The sequence below is a fragment of the Manacus vitellinus genome, unplaced genomic scaffold (assembly GCF_001715985.3).
Source record: "Manacus vitellinus isolate BGI_N305 unplaced genomic scaffold, ASM171598v3 scaffold_5_pilon, whole genome shotgun sequence".
Classification (NCBI taxonomy): Eukaryota; Metazoa; Chordata; class Aves; order Passeriformes; family Pipridae; genus Manacus; species Manacus vitellinus.
Genome location: NW_021940682.1, coordinates 9,320,140 through 9,339,006, shown reverse-complemented (window position 1 = coordinate 9,339,006; position 18,867 = coordinate 9,320,140). Strand labels below are relative to the sequence as shown.

The following is an 18,867-nucleotide window of genomic DNA, read 5'->3' as shown; positions in this document are numbered from 1 at the left end:
GTGTTGAACAACATAGAATGAATCTGAGTTCCTGCTAGTACTGAACAGCAGGGCAGATTCTGCTGAGACCTGGAGGTGGATATAGCCTGTCTTAGATAAATTTCAGGATTTCTGCAGCAGGAGATGCATGGGAATTTGAGCAGCCAAAATTATTAGGTATATATGGTCTTTGTTGCAGAGACAGTAGAAGTGTAGTGTGATCCTTTGCAAATGTTTATACAAGGTGCATAAGGAAATACAAATGTTGTATTTTTAATTGAGAGTCTTTTAAAAGGAAGGTAAAGACCTGCATTTTCCAGCTGGATATTCAGAAACGAGGAGATGCACATTTGTGTTGTGTGGTTGACGTAAAGGAACACTGAAAAAAAAATTACCATTTAAAAATAAAACATAATTGACTTGCATAGCTCCTATAGTCCTTTTACAAGTGGAATAAGCACTGTGGGTAGGCTGTGATTATTTTTTTAATTACAAAATCTGTATAAATGAAAAGACATATCACTACATTGGTAAATACAACTCCTTTAATAGAGTTTACAGGGTAATGGTTGCAGCACAGTATACATATAAAACCTGTGTGAACAGCAAAAGGGTAATAGGAAATAATATTTTTGCTTTTAGATAGAGATCCAAATGCCAAAAAGAATCTACTTTCTCAGGTTGAACATGGATGCTGTCTATAGAATGAGAGTCTATTAAAGAACAGTAGGAGACAAGATGTAAGGGAGGAAGTGTTAGACCGTGAGCTGTTCTCCAAATGCATGATTGAGGATGAAAATGCTTATATATATCTTCCTTCTTTTTCATTACATGCTTTATAGGGAATTGAGTCTCATCTTTTCTTCATCAGTTTTTCCAATTTAGCATGTGGGTTTCTGGATATGAGCTGGAAACGTGCTCTGGCAACCCAGAAAGCCAACTGCATCCTGGGCTGCATCAAAAGCAGCGTGGCCAGAAGGATGAGGGGGTGGATTCTGCACTCTGAGGTCCCCAGCACAGGAATGACATTGACCTGTTGGAATGAGTCCAGAGGAGGGCCACCAAGATGAGTAGAGGGACAGTGCACCTCTCCTATGAGGAAAGGCTGAGAGAAATGGGATTGTTCAACCTGAAGAAGAGAAGGGTGACCTAATTGCATCCTTCCAGTACTTGAAAGAAGCCTAAAAGAAAGATGGAGAGGGACTATTTATAAGAGCATGTAGTGACAGAACAAGGTGGGTTGGTTTCAAAGTGAGAGAGAGTGGGTTTAGATTAGATATAAGGAAGAAATTCTTTACTGTAAGAGTTCTGAGGCACTGGAACAGGTTGCCCAGAGAAATTTCCCATCCCGGGAAATGTTCAAGGCCAGGTTAGATGGAGCTCTGAGCAACGTCATCTAGTGAAAGGTGTCCCTGTCCATGGCAAGGGGGTTGGAAATAATTGATCTTTAAGGTCCCTTCCAACCCCAAATATTCTATGATTCTGTCTAATGGGATTATTACTGTTGGAGAATCCATTGTGCTTGGAAGGGTAAAATGCAAGAGAACATCTAGCATGCAGGAGAAGAAAAGCAAGTACTGGGATTCCATCTGGAACTTCAGCATGTGTTTAAGTGTCTGTGTGGGTCTAGTCCTTACAGAGCAAAGTGCTCAAGCATTTGGTGAAGTAAGTGTGAGGTAAGAAAGTGCAAAAGGATTTAGTACAGTTGGGCTAACCTGGCTTGTCTAGCATGACACTTATGTCCAGGTTTTGGCTGGGATAGAGCTAAGTTTCTCCCTAGTAGCTGGTACAGAGCAGCTTTTTGGATTTAGGATGAGAATAATGTTTTGACTGTTGCTAAATAGTGTTTACCCCAAGTAAAGGACTTTTCAGTATCCCATGCTCTGCTAGTGAGGAGCTGCACAGAAAGCTGGGAGGGAGCATGACCAGCCCAGCTGACACAAACTGGCCAGAGGGATATTCCACATCATAGAAGGTCATGCCCAGTCTATAAATATTCATATTTAGGTTTGTGTTTAAATGAAAGTGTTATAAGTGATCAGCATGAATGAACAGAATGTTTCAGTTGACCCCAATCTTTATTTACATCCTCATGGGACAAATGACAATTAGGATTTAACTGGGGGAGTTAATCCGAAGGGATCTGACTGCTGGTCAGGGATGGGCTGGCTGGTGAGCAACTGTAGTGCATCACCTCTTTCTCTTGGGTTCATTTCTCTCTTTCTCTCTCTCTCTCTCTCTCTCTCCCTCATTACCATTAAAATAATAATAATAATAATAATAATAATAATAATAATAATGATGATGATGATGATAATAATAATAATAATAATAATTCTATTTTGTTTCAATTATTAAATTCTTAACCACGAGGTTTACCTTTTCTTTCCAATACTCCCAACCAAGGGAAGAGCAGGTAGAGGGAAGGAGTGAGCAGCTGCATGGTATGTAATTGCTGGCTAGGATTAGACCACAACAGCCTGGTTTTGGCACCTAATGAGGGTCTCAAAGGGTTGAGGTAGCAACAGATCTGAACAGAGCACACTGAAACAAAGTTGTTATAAGTGTTTATTATATTAGTTTAATAGTTGTTGATCATCATTAAAAGCAGGTTGGGGGTGGGTATCAAATGCACTGCCCTTCGACCCAGCATCCCACAACCTGGTAGCTTGTCTAGCTCAGGTTCCCAAATGAAATAAAAAAATATGTGGTGGAGCTTATAATTTTAGGGGTATTTTTTTAGGTAAAGAGCTTAGCAAGAACTTTACCCTAAAACAGTAGTGAACTTTTTTGAAGCACTGAAATTTGTCCACAGAAGAGACTGGATGATTCTACCCTGTGGCAGTTCTTATGTTTTAAGTAGATAAATACTGTCAGAAACATGCTTAATTTTAATGTATCATTTCCAAGCTCTACCAATATGATTTCAAAAGTAAGGTAAATTTCTTTTTCTCTTCTGGCTACAGCTTTCTGTTTTCCAATTGCTCTAAGCACTAGAACATTTAATTGATTCTACATGTTTTTTTCTTTAGGAGGTAGGTAATTCATTAATCTGCCACTGCAGAGATACTTCAAAAGTGTGTGATTCTTTTTTACTAAAGTATTTCTTGTATGGGAGGGAAAGTAGAAGACTTCCATTTCTGCTTACTGAATCATGCTAAAACCTGTATATGTGTAGGCTGGTGTGGGCTGTATTCTTGAAGATCTGTCAAAAATTTGTCACTGAATTCTGTAGAGTCGTTGGACTGTTTATTCTTATTATTTCATTTCTCTATGGAGACACAAAGCATAAGAAATGGTTCACTGGGTTCATAAATAATTGATACAGAGATTGGGGCATGTATAATTTAGAAGTCTGTCTTCCAAGTTAAATCAACCTGGTGGCATGGCAGAAGTGTAGCCAGGTTGTTGTGCAGGAGTGCCAAGCTTGGGCAGGACCCAAAGCTTGCTCTGCCTGTATTGTTCCCTGGGTGACTGGAGACAGAAGCATGTTTCTTAGGAAAACCAACTGTGCTCCATATGAGTTGTCTGGCATCCTCTCACTTGTTGCTGGATGATTAATAGGGGTGAGAGGAGGAAGTCACAGCTTCATCAAAAGCCGGCTGTGTTTTCTTGGTGAATGGAAGCAGATCAGGTTCTGCTGGTAATCTCAGAATAGGTGCATGTGGCTTTGCTTCTGTGGGTTTGAACCACAAATGCTGAAGTGAAAGGGATTTTTAAAAAATGAGCCCTTCTCATTTTTTCATGCAAAGGTCTGTTTCTTTAAGGTTGTTTTTTTTGTTTTGGTTTGTTTTTTTTTTCCTGGTGGTGAGGGGTGGGGATGTGATGTTGATGATGGTAACATGTCTAGAACCCCCAAAATGCTATAGTTCAGGTATAGAAGAGAAAGTAAGCATACCATTTCTTTGATAAGCAGTTTCCAGCAGGTGGGTGGGTGGTGTTAAAAATTACTTCACCTTACAGTTTATCTAGCATGATTTTGAATTTTTGAGATGTGTCTCTAGAAAAACAATGGCTCTGATTGCCGTGAGCAGCCCAGTGTACCATGGAAGAGATGTTTTCTCACAAAAAAGTAGACTTAAAACCCAATAAAATCAAATTAACTGTGTATAGTAATTAATGTTTATAAGTTTTAAGATTTTCCAGAAAGCATGCCCTTTTCCTTACAATGGGAATGATCCAATATCCAGGCAATCTTCTGTATTCTTGTGAGAAAGTCAAATGCCACTTTTCTGATAGGAAGTAATTCGATATATTCGACTATACTGTCATTTTGTAGCTAAAAAAAGGAAAGAAAATATTCTTCCATTGCCAAAATTACATAATTTTTAGGATGCAAGTGGAACAATTTTGAGAGGACCTCATGACAACTCAGTATAATCTTCCAGAAATTGTTCCAACTAATTAACATGTATAGCTTTTCTACAAGCCTCATTTGGATTGTTATTTAATAATGCCCTGAATGTGCACTTCTGGTTCATGCCAATCGTGAGATCATCAAATAAAATTCAATATGATAAACTAGCCTATCTAGCTCCTGATTTGAGAAGATTCATAATTAGCTTTGTGTTTAAATGAAACTGTTATAACTAGTCAACATGAATGAGCAGAATGTTTCAATTGACCCCACTCTTTATTTATATCCTCATGGGACAAATGACATTTAGGATTTAATTCCATGGATTGATGTGCTTGTGGAAGGGGGTTCTTAATTAGATTAGTGGAATTCATTCATCTGTACTTTGAATTACTTTTCATTGACTATGTAATACACCATTTTGAAAAATAATAGGTATAAATAGTTAAAATATTTTAGGTTGAATTGCAGTGAAACAATCTCCCCACATTTATTTCAAAATTGCTGCTTTATCTGGAAAGCTTTTCTTCCTCTCCTTACAGTTGAGCAAGTTGTTTTACACAGTATTCAGAAACATCCATTTCTATTAATATTGTACTAATGTTTGCTTTTGGTGACATTCATCACCCTGTTATTTGCTTTTCCATGGATTTGCTTATGTATTTAATCTTTATGGTTTCTGAATATACCGAATATGTCTGAACAAGACAAATTGATCAATTTGTATAATAATATTATGCAGTATCTGCAAAGACTACAGAAGTATTGATAGTGGAGGTGTTTTGCTCAGCTGCATTAAATAGAGCTTCGTATGGAGCTCATGAATTCTGTGAATGAATGAGTTAATTAGTTTGGATGATGAGGACAATATCCCCTGGTGTCAATTACCAGTCTGATAGCATAAGAAATGAATATTCACATAGTAAATTTTAGAGACAAAATTATAATGAATAGGTAATAAAATTTATTGAGACATAATATAATGTCAACCAAAACCTGTATTCTAACAGAGCAAATAGTATTTGCAAATAACTCATGAACAAAACCATCAAACTTCAGTTACTGGATAAATGTCTCTTTTGTGTATGTGTGTCAATATATGTATTTTTAGGGTTGTGTATATATGCATATACATATATTTGTATTATGAATATATTACTTGTGATTGAACATAACTAAGAGTATAAAATCTCTACCCTGTAGAAAGAGCTCTTGGCATTGTTATTTCTGATAATAGTTTATTTTCCATAGAAAACTCCTATTTCCAAGGTTACGTTGTTATGATTATGATAACTAAATTTTTCAAATGTATGAAAGGCCAAGATCTGTTTCTCTCCAGTTGTATGTTTTATCACACAACTTGCTTATGTAGTAGTTTTATCCTGTCTTTATAAAAATGGGGTGAACAGGAGGGAGAAATGGGAGAATTACAAACTCAGAACTTGCCAGTTGATTGCCCTCCTATACTGGACCTGGTCCTATTTCTCCTCAGGAAATGCATTACATTTAAGAATGTGTGCTTATTGTTTCTACAGAAGCAAATTCTGAGGTATACAATGCACTGATATACCAAAAATTATACTTTTTACAAAAGCATGGGTGTTATTCTCTTAAATATTTTCTAGTTATAAGGTACTTTTTGGAGAGTGTCTCTATGTGGTTCCTGAAATAACAAAAATATTTTAGATTTGCTCTTCATTTTAAATATTTTTCTTCTTCCAGTTCCAAGCAAAGAAAAAAGACTTGCTCACTTCAGGTGAAAGGACTAATTTGACTTGGAAGGTGATGCTGCACATGCAATAGGTTGCTATCATCTTCAAGCTCGGAAATAACATTTTTTTGTCTTCCTTACATGACATTAGGTAGTGAGTCAGCATATCTACAGAAGTCAGTGTTGGCTTTCTCTCCCCTTGGTGTCTAAACATTATCCTGTTCTCACAGGTAGGATGAAGGGACACACATGGCAATTTACCAAAGTTTGGCAGATGTTAGTCTGAGGCTTAACATCCCTCCCCTTTTTACAGGTCTTCTTAAGCACTGACTGGGGATAAACGTGATCATTCCTTCACCTTGTTATAATGGCTCCAAACATAGACTTGGAGAAATCGTTGTTTCCCTGTCTTTTTTTCCTGCTGCTTTCACAAAATATCCAGATTATCCACTGTGATGATGAGGCCGGTTTGAAATGAGGCCAGTTGTGATAGGACATTAGTCTACCACTAATTAATTGATAATGTTTGCAAAGAAAGTTCACCTTTGAACCAGTGCTTAGAAACTGAAAAGCAAAAAGCTCTACCATAATTGGTTTAACACAGTTTTTTTAGTATTTTCCCACAGCTTTCAGAGTAGTTTGGCTGCTTAGACCATGAAAGTTTCTTGAAGAAACCTGGTCTACTGAACTGGAAGAGCATTTTTGGTCATAGGCTTAGCAATCTGGTGAGGAGGGCCTTAAACTGAAGTTGCTGGGGAGGGGAATCTCAATCTATACCAGTTTGATGTCTGTGCCAGCAGTGGAAGCCCAGAGAGGGTTCACAGGTTAGCAGGAGAGCACCTGATGAAGAGTGCAAAGGAATTCCAGCCACTCCAGCAAGTATGTTGGATTCACTGAGGAACCAACTTAAATGCCTCTATGCAAATGTACACAGCATGGGAAGGTTTGTATGGCAAACAGTCCCTGTGATGGGGTAATTCCTGCACAGGAGTATCAACTTTTGGTCAAGCAGTTATTCTGAGCTGGTGGATTGGAAAGTATAGAGCTCAAACTCGGGTTGCTCAAAACCAGTACAGATTTGGTTCCAGTTTCAGGAGAAGCAGCAGTTTGAGAAAGTTTTTTGGTGTTAGGTTTATACTGAGCTTCATTCAGTGCATAGCAAGGATGTCTCTCTTTGTAACGTGGTTTAGTGTTACAACAGAAGTAGCTGAATTCTCCTGTTTGCCCATCCTTTTTCCTCCCAGCTGAGTTCAAAGCTTTGTCCTGTGTTGTACCAGTGCATAAAAGACTTCACTTTTCAGAGCTGTCAGTCTGTCATTTTCATGAACCCTATTGCATGCAGTGCATTATTTCTTTTCTCCCCTCAGAAAAAGACTATGCACTTAAATGTCTATGATTTCTGAATTAAGCATGTTATTATATTTTCTTGGCTAAAATTCAGTATCTTATCATTTTCATATTTGAAACTTGTATTTTATAAAATTTGAAAGGGATTATAGTTCCTTAGACCATGTTCACTTCTCAGCCAGCAATGTGACATATAAACTTGTTTGAAAAAGAAAAGGAAAAAATTGCGTCAGTCAAAGTGTAATTATGTTCTTCTTCCATCGGTGTACCTCTCTCCTCCATGTGCAGACACTCATGTCTTGGTTGCTGAGACAGCTGTAGAGACTGCAGGTGGAGAGTGATATTCTGTAGGATGACGTGATTGCACCTGAGTTATAAAGCTTCCTCCTAAAGCTGTGCTGGAAGTTCCCAACCAAACCATTTGTCATTGAACTGCAAAATTTTAAATATGGACAGTTTGCTGATATCTTGGGGCACTTTGACACAATAGTCCCTGTCAGTCAGCAGAGGGAAAACATTGGATAACCTATATACTTCTGTCAGTCTTGCTGCCATTCTTAAGCATTTGTCATTTCTTCTAGGCTATTGTTCCTGTGTCTTAAGCAAATTTTCTTCACTAATATAGAAACTCATGTTCAGAATGGGAATTTCTTCAGTGCAGCTACTCCTAGCATGTTGTCTTAAACTCCATTTTGGAGGCAACCTAAATTCATTATCCTTTATCACTTTTTAGGCAGAGTACTTGTGACAATAGAGCTTCTTAACTGGGACTTGATCTTTAATCTTTGTTTTCATCTGTCCAGCTATGACAGAATCATTTATACCAACAGAAAACATGCAACAGTTAACTCTGAAATAATTGCTAATTGTAATCCCAGTGGCTCTACCAAGAGGTGGCCACAAACCGTGTGTTTTGTTAAGTCTTTAGTATTTTCTAGTCAATAAGAAAATTACTCTTCAGTTTAGAAAGGGAAAAAAAGGGGACATTTGTGAGATGTGCCTTGTCGTGCACTACAGTGCAAATGCTGTACATTAAGTATTTTAAAAATGAGACAAAGAAAGAAGCAAATTTATGACAGCATGCAGTATTTTGACTTTCAAAAAGTAGTGTGTATTAGTCAGTATTACCATAGGCAGAATTCTACTAACTAGATTAAAACAGAGAATACAGACAGTCTTTTGGTGGAAGGAACAAGTAATCTACTTTTAACTGACCTGGGGGTCAGTTCCTCTAGGACAGACATTTGCTATGTGAACTGTAATACACAGTCTTTCTTTAAAAATGGAAAATGCAAATGTAACCATTAATTTGCATAACATTCAGCAAAACTTAAAAAATCAAATAACAGGTTATGATATGGTAGAAACCAGCATGGAATAAAAAAAGAAAGCATTTCAGGACACAGGTTTTTCTATGTCTTGAACTTTGGGTTGGCAGATCTACTGGCTGTGGTAGGGCCCTAGGGATGTACACAAAGACAAACTGGAGAGGGAAGGGGCAGTTATAGAGAGATGAGACAACTCAGAAAATCTTTTACAACTTCACATCACACAACCAGCAAATAGGCTTCTTGATCTTGCTTATTATTGAAGGTGTAATGTCTAAGTTATTGTGCACTGGAAAGTCAAAATTTTAAATGCAGGGATGGGCCTGTGAAGAATTGGCCCAGTTTTGAAGAGGCTTGCTCTCTTTCTTCTTTCAGAGAAAATTAAAATCACTTCATATCCTGTTTTCATTTGCTCTTCCAGGGAACACTTTGTCTAAGCAGCTTTCTTTTTTTCTTGCAGTCCTCATTCCATCCCAGATCGCCTGCGGATCAGAGTGAACAGGATTAATTTACAAGAATACGAGGGGCTACATTACGACAAGGAAAAACTCCGGGAAGCTTGTAAGTTGGACGAAGCCACATTGTAGCTCCTTTTGGTAGAACATTCTGTGTAAATCATACATGGACCAAAAAGAAACCCCACCCCAAAAATAACAACAAAAACCCCCAAACACAGAGTCAAGCATACATGTTTGGATGAGTCATGTAGAGTGTATGTTCATCTATCTCTGTATATGTATTCTCTCTATATAAATAGTCTCTGTAAAGGTCATGTATAGAGATTCCGGCTGCTTTCTTACTTTCCTATGCCTTTGCAAGTTGATTCTATTTACTGTAAAATAAGTGTTTTTCACACACATTTGTTTTTATTTATGTTTTTCTGTTGATTCTGCTTGATTTCTAGTGGATGAAAACATTCCAGATTTTATGATTAGCATCAGATTTCAAACTGAGTTGGGGAACTATGATGCATTTATCTTGGGGAACAGATCTTCCCCAGTGAAGGGCTTCTCCAGACCCTTACTTGTTAACAGCCTTCGGTTTTCCATATAAGAGAATAATCACTGTTTTGTTTCCTCATGTAATGGTTTAATTGCCATGTTCAGAGGTAAGTCAAAAGCAGACAGCAGTTGCTTTGGCAACATTGATGATGACAATCTGCACTTAAAAATGAAGTTCCTTTCCTTGGTGACACACAGACTCATTAATCAATGAGGGACAGGGCTTCTTGTGATAACCATTTAATAGCCTTTTTCATGCATCTGGCTCATTATTCATATTAAATTACAAGCATGACTGTTTGTTGTGCAAGAAAGCTTCAGCTCCCTCTGTAATACAGAGCACTCTGATAATTACAGGATGACAATCCTTTTAATTGGTTTGCTTATCTTATTGTTGGAAGATAGTTAAACTATTTCCATTTCACTCTTCTAGTCCCACCCTTCTTTATTCTCTCAGTTCACTGTCTCTCCTTACAACAAAAGAATTGAAATGGCTTAAATTTTAATATAGGTCCTGACAGCCTTTACTGAAGTTTCTGTTAGTGGATTTTGGTCATAGTTAAAGCAATCAAAGCCTTTATCACTGGACTGAAAAGAATTTTAACAGATTAAGGATTGTGCTTCACTGGAGGGGTAATTGCTTCAAGCTTAAATTGAGAGTTTGACCTTGAGTAGTTTTCAGGCCACATTGAACACACATTTCTCCTACTCTGTTGGACAGAGTCTGGTTCATTTGGTTGTCCTTCCTGTGGTTTCTCATTTGAGGGGAACTATCATCACCTATCCTTACTATGGATGTAAGTTATCTGTGTCTGTAGTTACTGTATATTAGGTCCTTAAGAGCCATTACATGTTCTGACACAAAATACACAACTTATTACACTTTTTCACTGCAGTGGTAAATATATATTTATGTTATTTGTCACCTGACAAAATTCATAATGATAACATTATAAAAAAATGTGACTGATCTAGCACCTCTGAGATGTAGTTTTAGATTTTATACACATTTCATCACTTACTGTGTGTGTGCTTAAGAGGTTATCATTAAAAAAAGCAGATGTCTCTGTCAAGAGATAAAATGATTGCTTTTGGACATTGGTAGGTCATTTGCCATTAAATCCTTTTGTCTCTCTTTCAAGTTACTGCACGGCCAGCTTGATAATATAACATAGCTGGACAGTTTTAAATATTCTAGTCAGTTCCTGGGATTCCATGAAGTAAAAAATGGAAAATCCTGGTGGTTCAGTGATTACAGACTTAACATCTGAGTTTTCCTGTGACTTACATCAAACTCCTTACATCTTTTCTGGAAGCTGCATGGTTATACTAGAGGATTATATGAGTTTTTATGAGGAAGCTGGAAAACCATGTAGATCTTCTATTTAACAAGATTGGATAGCCATTTTAATTGTATTTCTGAAATAGAAAACTGGATAAATTTTAAATGGCTTTCTGGTTACATGTCTATGGATTGGTGCTACCTCACTCTCTCAGATGCTAAATACTTATATGAAATAAACCTGCTATGTTCTCCTCATCAAATCATTTCATGGAGCATTGACACTAAAAGTTACTTGGCTAAAGGGGGAGAAGGGAAGTGCTGAGAGAGGAGAAATGGCTCTCCTTTCTTTACTAAAGAAAGGGATGAGTGAGTGGGTGGGTGTGTGGAGGAATTGTTTGTACTAGCAAAATTCCAGAACGTTGATATTGGAAAAGTTGTTTCTTGGAAGCTTTACTGGGGAATTGTTTCTACAAGGCCTGTTACTGAAGAGGCACTGGCTTCTTTCAACATGACTGTAGCTCTTGTGTATATGTCTGTCCCACTAGATGCTTGCAAGAGACTCAAGTTTAGATACTTGTTCAGGCTTTGGCAGAATACCTACAACTGAATGCCAGAAAACTGTACTTAATACTCATCCTCTGTCCACAAGGATTAAAAGCACTTTTACCTCCCTAAATAATTTGAGAACCAAATCAGAATCCCTCAGCAATCTGAATAGGAAAAGGAAACCAGTTAATAAAAAGTTATCCCTGAAGGAAAAATAGCAAAGAAACTATTATGGTTTTTGCCTGTTACATGTCTCCATAATAGGGTTTTCAAAGCTTTGACTTCAGTGTACTAATCTGGATCATTTTAACTCACAATAAATATATTTCACTCCCCTTGTTTCCTTGAAATACTGATTTGAATCTATCTTCACCTAGAATTACACTTCCTGACATATAACAGTTTGTCATACAAACTGTTCCATGAAGATTAATCTTCACTCTGCTGGAGGTAGACATCTCATTTTGAAAGCCTCCCAAGCAATTAAAGAATGTCATTTTGTCCTCTGAAGGGCATGACTGTCCTTAGCTCATTCTCCTTCTCTTGTTTTCTACTTTTCTTGTCAGTGCAGCTGGCATTTAACCAAGATGCTGTTTCTGAATTGTCCCTTTCTTCTCTCCTCTTGCTCCTTCTTTTCTCCTCCATTCTTTTTTCTGTCAACATCTTACTATTGTCGGTGGGGTGATTGATGATGGTGCAGAGGATGCTTATTGATCCTTCAGAGAGGAGGGATGAATGTTTCTGTGCACCATTTTAAGAAAGGAATATATGCTGGCATTTCAGTTATGTTGTAATGTTCTTCACTGCAGATGAAGTTGTCTTCTCTAACACTTTCCTATATGTGTCCCAAGCACTTGTCACTCTAGTCACAAGCTTCACCACCTCTGCCCAATATGAGAGTTGTACATTACATGACCATAACCACCATTAGCATATTCAAAAAGTGAGATGGGCTGATGTTTCTAGGTGGACAGATTTTAATTCTGTCTCTCTTGCCTGCATATTTTCTGTGCACTCTCTCTGGTTTCCTGTCATAGCAGGAAAGTGTGATCCCAAGCTGCAGTGAGGGTGAACAATGGAGTTATTTTTAAAACAGCTAAAACTTTATGTTTGAAACCCTATTTTCTCCTTTCAAATGGTACTAAGAAGTTCCTGACAATGGAGGTATATACAGAAACTAATTATTTAAAAAAAAATTAGTTAACAGCAAACAAACGATAAACCAGCTAGTGACCAAGAGGTCTTCAACACTTCTTAATCCTTCCCACCAACACCATTTCAGATTTGTGCCATGAAAATGCAGTAGTGAAATAACTCACCATCAGCTGTAACTGAAGAGTTGTGGGGTTTTTTAATAGAATATGTCAGTCTTTACTGACCTTAACTTGTTGTGTATGCCCTAACCATAGAGAACCATCTTAGTTTCCTCAATACCACTAAGATTAAGGAGGAATCATACCCAATCTGGGTGATGCCAGTGTCAGTTCCATTTGTATAACAATTGGACTATCTATAATCTAACAGTGCTTTTCTCTGCAGTCTCCCTGTTTTGTATGTGTGTGAGATGCTGTAACATGATGTGATGTTAACCTCAAATTCTTGTCTCTTTGATTATACCTAGCTAGATGTCTATAATGCATGTGTCTCTGCCTTTAGTTTCTGTGGGTTATCTAAGGGTTTTGGGGTCATCCTAGGAGTTCTTATCAGATACATGGGCGTACGTGGAGTGACAGCTTGTGAGTCATTTGGGATGTGTACGTGTATAGTGATACTGTAGCTTCCTCATACCAGGAATGCACTTAGAATACCTGAGCTATCGAAGTTATTCTGACTCTTTAAAGCTCAGGGATATGACAGGTCAAGGTAATTTGGAGACTATTCTGTGTGATTTTGAACAACTAGCTAAGTAAGAAAAGGTCAACACTTAGGACTTGGTATTTATATCCTGAGTATATAATATAAAGGGCAGCAGGGAGCAGCAGACTTCCTGATGAGCCATGAAGGAAATGTGCTTGTATTGAGAAGCAGCTTTGAGCTGGATAGGTTTAGCTGAGATGAGTTGTGCAGCTACAATCCTCTTCCCTCCTGTAAAGGAAAGACCAAGGGCCATTTATTGGCCAGGAGTTCTTAGGATGCATTGTGGCTTATCTGTAGAAGCTTTGTAAAAGACACCATTACCTTCACTCTGCTTAAAAGTCACTGCCTTGCTCTAACAGCTTTGTTTTGTCAATGTGTTGTGTACCCATTAGCTAAATAATGCATTTTTTGCCACAGTGATTTAGTAAGATCTGAAATTGAAAGAGGTTGGATGGATTGCTTAAAGCCACCCAGCAAGATGAAACCAAGAGGATTAGAAGTCAGTTGTGAGTTAAATATTGGAAACTCTGTTATTGCCTGGGGTTGGGGGAGGGAGTAAACCCAAATCATTGAAATCTCATATCACTGAGTTATAGAATCATAGAATGAATAAGGCAGGAAGGGATCTTTAAAGATCCTCAAGTTCCAACCCCCTGTCATGGGCAGGGACACCTTCCACTAGACCAGGCTGCTTAAAGCCCCTGCCATTGAACTCCCCCAGGGTTCCACTTCTCTGAGCCACCACTTTCCATCCACCACTTCTCTGGGCAACCCATTCCAATGTCTTACCACCCTCATTGTAAAGAATTTCTTCCTAATATCTAATCTAAATCTACCTTGTCTTGACACCTCACAGGGCATATCTATGTTCATTATAGTCCTCTGCCTTCCTTTAGACTAGAAGAGATGGGCAGTATTCCAAATAGATATAATTTTATATTTAGCCTAGAGGAGTGGGGAGAATCAAGAATATTAACTTCCATTTCAGACTTTACAGGAAACCATGCCGTAGTTTGTCTTCTTGGTATAGACTTTTCTGTGAGGCTTTTCTGTCCTGTTTTACTTTCCTGTTTCCTTATTGGTTTTCTGATTTGATTTCCTCTTACCTTTTCAGTCCTGGTTGTGCCCTTTGGATATCTCATCCCACACACATCCTTCCTGCCTGTCTTAGTCTGTTTCTGTAGACCTCACATTTCAGGTTCCTGTTCTTTTTTTTAATCCTAAATCTTTATTCATTGTTCATCCAGATCTGTGCTGTCAGCTCTTAGTCACAATATCCATTCCCTCTGCCAGTTTCAATTCCCAGCTCTTCAGAGTTTTCTTTCTATAACCTGTTCCTTTTCGTGTGGTGTTTGGGACAGGTTCTCTCTTCCTTTGATTTGTACAGCTTCTTCCTTTGTTTAGCAGGGTACTGGAGAAATCACTGGGAGCCTGGAGGGGATGAGTGCCTTCTCAAACCTGGTCTGGTTTAATCTGATAGTCTCCACCGTGTTTTACCTCCTGACATGTGAGGATTTTAGAGGTGGACTGGTAGCGCTAAAAAAACTAGCAGCCAACACATATAGGGAGAATTAGGTTTTTCTCAGTATAATAAGCAAAAGGGATCTGAAGAGACACATGGCTTAGGTTTGTGTGGTAGAGAAAATCCTTTTGTACAAACTCCTTCTTATTAAAACCATACCGGGAAAGCCAAACCTCTTAATATAAATGTCTGAATATTTTAGAATTCTCTGCCAAGAATTTATTTGGTCCTTCACATTCCTAATATTAGTGAAAACCCCTCAGGAAAATGGCATTCTTATAACATCTTCAGTAGTGAGGATCCTTTATTTGCTACATTAAACATTTAGAACCCAATGTCTAACCTCCCTAGTCCCCTGAGGTATGTCAGACTCAGAATGAGTTTTCCTGGCATTCACATTTGCCTTAATGCTCTGTCTCAAGGCTGTTTTGTTTGGAATTTGAGCGGGTTAATATGGTGTTAAGATCACAAATTGAATCCTTTCATAATAGTAAATGGGGAAGCTAATTGAATTTTGTTTTTTCTTCATGGTGCCATATGCAGTATATTCAGGCTTCCGTCATTTATGTCCCCAATACTATTAAAGAGTTCACTAGCTTTAGGTATTCAGCATAATGGGCAGTTAATAGGTGGAAGATTTGTTTGTTGTTTATAAATTCCATAGCTAATTTCATGAGGACTCAGGAAATCATTATTAATCTTGCAGATAATTAGAGCACCACGTTACCCCAACTGCCGCATCTACCCAACCCTCCTCCTGCTGATACTTAGTTTTGGTTAGTGTTGCTAGGAACAAAAAGCTTTCTGCAGCATTGGTTCAGAATATGAAGTAACTGTCTGCCCGTCTCATTTTCTGGGATTCTTGCACAGCTGCTCATCACTGCAGTGTGAGTCTGTATCCACACCTTCCTGGACAAAGTCCTTTTTCATCATTCAGGGACCACAAAGGAACTGAGAGCTGGATGCAAGTGGCCAGAAGAGCAGGCACCTTAGGAGAAAAGTATCTGGCACTTGAATGCTGTGGCTTGGCTCATTATCTGAGACTATCCCTTATTTTTTGGCATATTCCCATGTGTGGAGTTATCCATATATTCACAGGAATGGACAGTGTGTGGGTGTATGGGAAGTTGCTCTGTAGTGCCTGTGCTCTTAATGTAATTGTTTGTCCTCCCACCCCCTCACCTGGCATATTCAGTAATCGCTGTGTCCCACAGCACTGTTCTGTACTGTCCACATCCTCATCCACACAGCAAATAGAGAAGCTCCTCTATTCCTGCATGAAAGCACCCACAGTGTTATTGAAGGGCATGCATATTGACTTTGTCTTTAACTTGGTTTATCAGAAATTAACTCCTTTTGCCACTCTTGCACAGTTTTGCCCTATTTTTAGAATGAGAAACAACCCCATAGTTTCAATCCCATTATCAATCATTAAGTATTTGCTTTTGTTTTCAAACAGCGACTATTGTGAAGAGCTTTGAAAGTCTTGGCTGTGTGGTGCATTTTATTTACTTACCGTGATTTCTGAAAAATGATGGCTGGGAACATTTTCCTTGATGAAAGCTAAATGGGTCTTGCAAAAAACCCCAACCAACCAACCACAAAAAACCCTCACAAAAAATCCAAAACAAACAAACAAAAAATTTGGAAAACAGCATTTGAGCATATACTATAGTGTTACCCAGTGATGACTTCAGGTTTTTCAAAGGACATGAACCATATGGAATGGAACCCCTTGAGACCCACCTCATGCACATTATCCCTTAAGCCATTGACCCCAAAAGCCATAGATTGTGCTAATTCACAATTTCCAAACAGTTAAGACAGCACATTTCTTTTCAAGGACAAAGTCACGCAGCCCAGAGTTTCAGAATTGGTCTATGGCCACTAACAACTGGTATGACATAATTTAATTGAAGTTGTGAATCACTACTTTTTTCTTCACTCATTAGATGGGGCCCATAAATATCACCACTAAGATACCTCTTGAATATCAGTTTTTGCTTTTTAGATATTTTGGTGGATTTCTTTAGAATTCCAAATGTTCCTAAGGTCCTTCTCTTTCAGGCTGTCAGGAATGGTGATAGTTAAGGATTTCAGTTTTGTGTTATCTGTGTTGTTTTGGCAGGTCAAAGCTTTAGTCCCCATTAAGTATATAGAAGAGAGACAAAATCTGTGGTGACGGTTTATGAGCCAGTGGTGTAGCTCCCTAGTGCTCTGTAGCTATTGGAGGTGTAGCTGTGTCTGCTGCAATTCACTTTTTAGTGCTATAAATGAATTTAACAAACACTTCTTTCAGTAAGGGCTGCAAAGGGATCTGCTGAATTGAAGCTAGATAGCCATTAAGAACTCTCTGCAAAGAGCTTAAGGGTCTCCTGTCAGAGCAGGTTAAGCAATAATAAACACTAAGCAAAGAGAATCAGGCTGTAACCCAGAGCATTGGAGCGCGTGAAGCAAACCTCATTATTGACCCTCCTTCCACTTGCTTGTCTCTCAGTCTCAGTCTCTGGGAGGTCACAATGAGCCCTGTTCCCACCTGGCCTTTCTGAAAATGTGCAGGGGAATTGTCATTGCTGTTGGATGTCAGTGTTTCAGGCGACGTGTGAGTTCTTTTGTTCTTCCTGCTGATCCCTTCTTTACATCTTTGTTTGTCCCTCCAGCTTTTTTTTTCCTCTGCTTCCATTTTTCCTGGGTCCATAGCTGTTCTGCTGTTCAACTTGCTTTCCAAACACAACGCTGGCAGCATTGTTGAGCCCTGTGCTGATCTCTAAGGTCTGCTGTGAACTTGACTGCTGTAGGTGCTTCCCAGGTCTTATCCCTGAAACCACTGAGCTCCTCTTTGTAGTTCTAGCCTTGGTGCACCAGAAAAAGAGGAGCTATGTTCCCCAGTGTCTTTTAGCACTGTCTTGTTCTCTTACCAGAATGAGGAGCTTCTTGGTATTCGAATATTTCTCCCTCTTAATCAACTTCTTTTCAACAGCAGGAAAGGCTGCAGCACAGTTCTGTTTTCTATTTATTTCAGAAACCTTGGTGATTTTATGTTGCTGCTCATTATCTAGTTATCAAAATTGTTTATGAGTTGATATTTTGCTTTCCTTCTGGAATAATTCATGTGAGGATTTAAATATCTTTCCTGCTGCTCCCATAAATTTTTTGGGCATTATTTGATTAAAGACCCTCCAGGGAGGAAAAAAGAACTTTATTCAGTGATTCAGTTTTACAAAATCAGATACTCAAGAGTGTTCACTTGTTTTCTTCTTATTTAATGAGATCTTAGTAGGTAGCTCTTTTGGTACCTTTCTTGTGGAATCATGTATACTTTTTTCTATTTATTCTTTTTGTGGATTTGTTTTGGACTCCTTTCAGCTGCAAGAACAGAATGACTGTGGAAACCTAAATGTCCTGTTATTAAAAATGTTGCTCTCATCTGAAGGGAATTATTTGCTGGCTTTTTTTTTTCCCTGACTAAATATGGAGATGTGTTAATTTTGTGTGTAGATGTAAAAATGTCTGCTTTGATTTGAAAGCAGCCCTACATCAAAATAACATGGTGTTGGACAGTTTTCTCTGAAATCAGACTGTGACTTTCATTACTATAAATATGTAGACTTTATTCTGAAAACAAAATATAACTCTTATTTCATGCTATAAGGGCACCCCCTAACTCTTGTTCTGAGGTATGTTCCTTTCTTTGCAGTTAAAGTTTGATGTTGACATCAGAAAATGAAGTACATAATTTAACTGAATATGTTTCAACTTCTTTCATGAAACCATGAAAGGTGTTTGAAAACTGAAATATTTGATAATTATAAGTGGGTGAAACTAACAATGAATAATAATCTTTTAAATATTTGTTAAGATTTAGATAATAGAAAGCTTTTGTGAGGACATTAAAAAAACAAAGTCGAAGCCCACTGCAAATCTGTTCAAGTTT

General features: G+C 38.1%; 1 protein-coding gene across 1 annotated transcript in view; it reads left to right on the top strand.

Moving 5' to 3' along the window:
• DGKI (diacylglycerol kinase iota) overlaps positions 1–18,867 on the top strand; it is a 129,412-nt gene that overhangs the window by 52,650 nt on the left and 57,895 nt on the right. Inside the window, exon 21 of the mRNA XM_018080823.3 lies at positions 9,183–9,283. Coding sequence (XP_017936312.1) covers positions 9,183–9,283 — 101 coding nt within the window. The remainder of the gene's footprint in view (positions 1–9,182; positions 9,284–18,867) is intronic.